A 6,537-nucleotide genomic window follows, 5' to 3' on the forward strand; every position below is an offset into this window, starting at 1 on the left:
ATGACGTCACTTTGATCAGAATTTGTGTTGAACTTTCCTAATTTTGAGGAAGTATTAACTATCAAAATATATTTGGAAAGGGGTCAATGCAATTATGGTTTGGCTGCCAAGCCCCTAGGAAAATGGCTGGGGCTAATTGCCATCTGAGGGCATCCTCTGTGGGAAGAACCTAAAAGAAAATGTTTACTGGTAGCAGCCGCCACGATGAAGACAGGGTTTGGTGCAACTTATCCACGTTCATGTCTCCCCCTGGGTCCAAGTTCCCAAACAGCCCACAGTGCCCACCCTCAGTGGATCTCAGACTTGGAAATGCCTGTCTTCTCAGGGCTCCCAGCCTCTCCCTCTGCTCACATTCTCAGATTTAGTCTTTTCATGCTACTTTGCTGTACTGATACCATCTTTCCGGAAGGAAACACCTTAAACATGACACAGGTTCCCTTTTTAATTTCTAAACTCCACCAAGAGAAAAGCTTTTTAGTCTCCATTTTCCCAAGAGAAAAAAAATATACCCATACTATACACTGTCTTGATTCATTCACAGTGTCCCTTTAAGAATGCCCAGCTCCACACTGCCCAGTCCTCACCCTTCCTTCTCATTGTGATTTTGACCTGACCTGCTTCAGAGAAGCCCTGATTTAAGCCCAGAGTACCAAGCATATCCCCTATTGCATTTCCATTGCTCCCTGAATAGGCTCATGATCTGCTATGTTTCTTATATAACACCTAAGTGACAACTTGAGGCAGATAGAAGTTTATGTTGTTTCCTTTGGGAATGACATCACCATATTTTTATAATGTTTTAATTGTTGGACATCTTGATTACTTTGATCTGCGCAAAGATTCTCCAACAATGATGCTTTCTAGTTTTGTTGTTTCTGTCCAATATCAGGAACCAATAATCTCTTCCCACAGCCATGGCTATAACTGACCCTATTAGTAAAACTCAATCAATGTTTGTGCAATGAATCAATGATTGAGTCCTTGAATCCCCTCCCCCCATTTATTCCCTTCTGAATGAAAATCAGATTCAATCAATTCATCAGGATGTAAGCGAAGATCCAATCAGGATTAACCTGATGGACAGTCTGGAATCTAATCAGGCATTGCTTTCTGATTGGTTGTTAGTAGTTGGAAATGGGGAAGATGTGATTTAAAAGGCCTATAAAACCCTGGGGCATCAAAGAAGAGATGCAGAATCTTCTTCCTCTGGAGTCACTGTCTGGGTTCTCCACCCGGTCTTAGGACTGAGCACCCTGCCCACCACATCAGAGCTGGTAAGTTATAGACCTCAGTTAAGGACACTCTCCTCTTATGTATGGTCAGCTGGTCTTGAATTGTGCCATGTAGCTCAGGATGGCAGGGAGAGTGGTTTCTTTAGTTATTTCTTTTCCGATGAACAAATTTAATGCTTTGGTTTTGCCTCTCAGTGTAGTTTTGCCTCATTCTCAACATTTTGATTTGTCCTTTGGTTTATATCATTTTTAATTATCTTAACCAAGAAGATTTTCCTTTTAATGAAAACATCTAACTGTTTGGAATTTTATTTCTTTTTTTTTTTTTTTTTTTTTTTTTTTTTTAAAGTTTTACTTGATTTTATTTATTTATTTATCTTTGGCTGTGTTGGGTCTTCGGTTCGCGCGAGGGCTTTCTCCAGTTGCGGCAAGCGGGGGCCACTCTTCATAGCGGTGCGGGAACCGCTCTTCATCGCGGTGCGCGGGCCTTTCTCTATCGCGGCCCCTCCCGTCGCGGGGCACAGGCTCCAGACGCGCAGGCTCAGCAATTGTGGCTCACGGGCCCAGCTGCTCCGTGGCATGTGGGATCCTCCCAGACCAGGGCTCGAACCCGTGTCCCCTGCATTAGCAGGCAGATTCTCAACCACTGCGCCACCAGGGAAGCCCGGAATTTTATTTCTTGACATTTAAAATATTTAGTTTGTACACAAAAGAGCATTCATTTTAGGGGTATGTCCTTCATCTTTTCCAGCCCGGTTAACAGTGGGAATTGAGGATGGAGGCTGTGTTAGGCCACGTAATGCTCTTATTCCCATAGTTTTAGGGACCTAAGTGATTTTCTAAAAGTTTTCACCAAAAACATTAGAGTAAGCCTTCAGGCTCATGGTACCCAATTCCCAGTGCAATACAATTAAGCAAAGCAGTGAAAGGAAATGAATGGGTAAGTCATTAGTTTTCTACCTCCTTGGAAGGAGGCTTGCTCTGGTTCCTGTAGAGGCAGCGTTATGGATTTGTGCCCACAGAGACTAGAGTAAAATTCTGCTAAACAGAGGCTCTTCCACTACTGTTGGAGCAGTGATTTGGCTATGAGTTTGTTCCTCTGCAGGGTGAGAAGACAGATTAAGGGGTGTTCATACTTGACTGAGAAAGATGCTTTTTTCCCTGCAAGTTTCCACAGGATTCCTTTTGGAGCAGAGTCAGGATGAGTGTCTGGAACCCACCCAGACTCCTGGGCCTGGCGGGAATGAGCCTGCTGAGGGATGAGGCCTCAAACATCACTGCTCTGGAGTATCTGCCCATCGAGCTTTTCCCCCCACTGTTCATGGAAGCATTCTATGGGAGTCGCAGTGAGACCCTGAAGGCCATGGTGCAAGCCTGGCCCTTTGTCCGCCTGCCTCTGGGGGACCTGATGAAGATGCCTCATCTGGGAACCTTACAAGCAGTGCTGGCTGGGCTTGATATCCTGATTGCCCAGAAGGATCGCCCCAGGTGAGTCTGATCCAGGTAGCCTGGTAGGGTCTGGGGAGTCTTTGAAGAGACACCTGGGGTCAGGAGAGTGGATGGACATGGGATGGACCAGAGGCTTCTGATGATGCCAAGGAAGAAGCTCAGAGGCCTTGGCCATTGCTGAGCTCACTTTGGGAAATGCCTTCCGGAAGTGTAGGAGTGCTTAGGATGCAAGGGAACCTGAAAGTACATGCCCCACCTCCTTCTAGTGATGCTTAAACATCACTAGAAGGAAGGTACTAGAAGTGGAGAACAAGAAAGGATCGAAGGGGAAAAGGAAATGGAGGAAGGTAAGGCAGAGAGGGAAGAAGAGGGCAAGACAGCAGGTGATGTCAGGGATGTGAAGTAAAAGCACACGTGGGAAGTCTGAGTGTTGCCTAAATTCTGAGACTGTGCTTTCATTATGTGTGGATCTTAAACCATCGCTGCCAATCTGCTGTTCCCCCACAGGAGGTGCAAACTGCAGGTGCTGGATTTAAGGCATACTGGACAAGACTTCTGGAGCATGTGGTCTGGAGACAGGGCCCATGGGTGCTCAAGCTCATCGATGGCACCAGTGGCTGAGGACAGGTCAAGGGCAGAGCAGCCCTCGGCTCCCTTGGTGGTGTTCATAGAACTTCACCTCAAAGAAAGGACCCTGGATGGATTCCTCACCTACCTCATGAGGTGGGTGGAGGAGAGGAAAGCTTCCATACACCTGTGCTGTAAGAAACTGAAGATCGTTTCAATGCCCATGGAAAATATTGTGAAGGTCCTGAGTATGGTGCAGCTGAACTGTATCCAGGAGGTGCAAGTGAATTGCACCTGGCATCTGTCCACCCTGGCCATGTTTGCTCCTCTCCTGGGCCAGATGAGTAATGTGCAGAGACTCCTTCTCTCCCACATCCATGTGCCTGCGTTTGAGGAACAGGAGGAGCAGCATGTTGTCCAAATTACCTCTCAGTTCCTCAGGCTGCACCACCTCCGGGATATCCGTATGGAATCTCCCTCCTACCTTGAAGGCTGCCTGGACCAGATGCTCAGGTGAGTGTGCACCACTGGCCAGGTAACAGCAAACACAACACTAGAATGTGAAACACACTGTCCGCTTTGCTGGTCTATCCTGAAGTGTGGTATCACATAACCATACAAATCAAGGTAGGGGACCAAACTGGGATAGGGTCTCTGGAAAGGGACACCCTGCTAGGAAGATATGGACTAGAGGTTAGGATCTAGTGGGTGTGAGTACGTGATTTCTTCTTTAGGAAGAGATATCTTTGTTTAGATGACTTAGGAAAATAGGTAAAGGAAGGGGGCCTTAAAGAATGAAAACTCCATCAGGCCTGAACATTTCTCAATGGAAGCTCTGTGCTCATCAGTTTTGTGACCACATTGAGCCTTTCTCAGATACCCTGTCTTTAAAAGCTTGTTTTTTGCTCCAGATAAGGTACTTAATATATGGAAAATGCATGATTCTGGAGATGACAGTAATGGAGCAGGAGCCAAAGGGATAATAAAAATTGGAAGATGGTTTGCAGATGATGCAGGGATGTAGCTAAGACCCTGTAGACCGGCAACCCCAGTTGATGTTGTGAGATCTTGCCCACATTGTTCCACTATGCATGTCACCCAGAAGCCTCACCTGGCCTGAGTTATGGGTGCCTGTGGCCCAAGCATGGGCTGAAGGAAGCCTGAGTAGGAAGAATTTTAGGTATGTCACTTACTATTAAAATTCAGTGATGCCCACTCTTGATTGACACAGGGTGTCAGGCTCTCCTCTGAGCATATTCTAGTGCATTCCATTATCTTCATTCATCCTCAAAAGAATGTGGAGTATGTTGTACCCTTTTGACAGATGAGGAAAGAGAGCTTTCAAGGTTCTGTGGACTTGATCCAGTCACACAAAGAAGGTGAAAGGACTCAGGATAAAATGAGACTGGGCATTCTGGGTATTGATCATTATCAGATGGTGAGACCAAACTTAGCCTTGGGCAGATCACTTGTCTCCCACCTTAAGTTCACTTTCCACCCCAGTTTCTAAGACATAATTCCTCTTTTTCTCCCCAGGTGTCTGACAACCCCCTTGGACAACCTTGCAATAACTCACTGCCTCCTTTCGGATTCAGACTTGAGCCATCTGTCCCAGTGTCCGAACATCAGTCAGCTAAAGGGCCTGGATCTGAGTGGCATCTCCCTGACCTACTCTAGTCCTGAGCTCCTCCCAGTTCTGTTGGAGAAAGTTGCAGCCACCCTCCAGGAACTGTATTTAGATCAGTGTGGGATCATGGACTCCCATCTTGAGGCCATCCTGCCTGCCTTGAGCCGTTGCCCCCAGCTCATGTTCTTCAGCCTGCGTGGAAACCTCATCTCCATGGCCATCATGGAGAAGCTGCTGCGACACACCTCTGGGCTGCCCGGTTTAAGTCAAGAGCTGTACCCTGTCCCTCAGGAGAGTTACAGCTCTCAGGGGATTCTCCAACCTGGGAGACTTGCACAGTGTCGGGCTGAACTGTTTGAGATTCTGAGTGTCTTAGGACGTCCCAGGATCATCTGGATTAGTTCCAGCTCCTGTGTGCACTGTGGAGATAACACATTCTATCATCCCCAGCCCATCATATACCTCTGAAATACCCCTAACGACCTGAGTGCATCTATCAAAAGCTTTCTTCTGAGCACTGGGAAACTGAAATCTAGGACATAGTTGAATCGTAAAGGGAAAACAGACCCATGGTTTCAGATATCTGCTCAATGTAAATGTGAAAAGAAAAAGTGATTAAGCGAGGGTGCAGGATTGCAGAGGGAAAAGTTAACTCTGAGAGGTAATAGGCCTTTTGGGGACATGTGTCCTATAGAGTCAGAAATATGAATCTAAATTTCCTTAGGTGGATTCGAGCTTGAGACACATATGTTGGAGTTCTCCCTGGGTGGATTTTGTAAAGAAATGGTCAGAAATAAAGAGACCCTCAGTATAAACTGACTGCTGCCCTCCATGATGTATTATTCAGTTTTCTCAGTTTATAATTCAGCAAACTCCAGTTACTGATGGAAAAAAAAAAAAGGCACTGAGTTGTCTGTGATCTGAAACATTACCATTCAAGCAAGTTCTTTATTCTGTCTGGGGCATCTCTTTCTTCCATACTTATCTCTGTGGCTGTTCAGTAGGTTAATACACACAAAGGCGAACATACTCAGTGGTCAATGAGCCACTGGAATGAGAGTTCTTGGCAGAGCCCTCACTGCTCACTCAGACCATGACCCTGGACATGAGCAGCCCTCATGGTTCTCCTTATGGGTGCATATGTCTCAGCCAGGGCAGGAAGGGCGTGGGGAGGGCATAGGAGAGATCGGAGTCATTTCTTGTGATAGACATTCTGAGCCTCAGGTCTCCAGGCCACCTGCTGGTAGATCAGACCAGAGGATAAAAATTAGTTTGGCAAGCAGGACTCTATAGTTCAGTATTAAAAAATAAATATAATAAATAAATAAATAAATAAATAAATAAATAAATAAAATAAAAATAAATAAAAAAATTTTAAAAACCCTGCTGTTATGTAAATGTCAGTTGACTAAATCACTGTGCTGTGATCTATCTAACTATTAAAGGTATGTGTCGTTTTAAAATTATAAAAAATATTTAGTACTTTTAAAGAATAGATGTGGATTTTAAAAAATGTTTTATTTGGTTTGGAGCCTCAAAACAAATAGGATTTTAAAGCTGATTTTAAAAATCAATGAACACGGATTTTTTTCTCCCTTAAAAATATTTAGAATAATCATATTTTAGAGCTGGAAGGATTACAGTTATAGTTTTTAAAGTAGG

At 45.0% G+C, this 6,537-nt stretch overlaps 1 protein-coding gene across 1 annotated transcript; it reads left to right on the forward strand.

Annotated features, from left to right (window-relative positions):
* Window positions 1-1,196: 1,196 nt before the first annotated feature.
* LOC103000692 (PRAME family member 15-like) lies at window positions 1,197-5,684 on the forward strand. Its single transcript, XM_007170061.2, has 4 exons — window positions 1,197-1,274; window positions 2,401-2,720; window positions 3,189-3,761; window positions 4,785-5,684. The coding sequence occupies exons 2-4, from the start codon at window positions 2,434-2,436 to the stop codon at window positions 5,341-5,343; spliced, it is 1,419 nt and encodes a 472-aa protein (XP_007170123.1). The 5' UTR covers window positions 1,197-1,274; window positions 2,401-2,433; the 3' UTR covers window positions 5,344-5,684.
* Window positions 5,685-6,537: the final 853 nt, after the last annotated feature.

The sequence above is a fragment of the Balaenoptera acutorostrata genome, chromosome 1 (genome assembly GCF_949987535.1).
Source record: "Balaenoptera acutorostrata chromosome 1, mBalAcu1.1, whole genome shotgun sequence".
NCBI lineage: Eukaryota > Metazoa > Chordata > Mammalia > Artiodactyla > Balaenopteridae > Balaenoptera > Balaenoptera acutorostrata.

Coding starts and splice junctions, on each gene's coding strand:
- LOC103000692 (XM_007170061.2), top strand. CDS start 2,434: ATGAGTGTCTGGAACCCACCCAGACTCCTGGGCCTGGCGGGAATGAGC. Junction 2,721..3,188: donor GCCCAGAAGGATCGCCCCAG/GTGAGTCTGATC, acceptor GTTCCCCCACAG/GAGGTGCAAACTGCAGGTGC. Junction 3,762..4,784: donor TGCCTGGACCAGATGCTCAG/GTGAGTGTGCAC, acceptor TTTTCTCCCCAG/GTGTCTGACAACCCCCTTGG.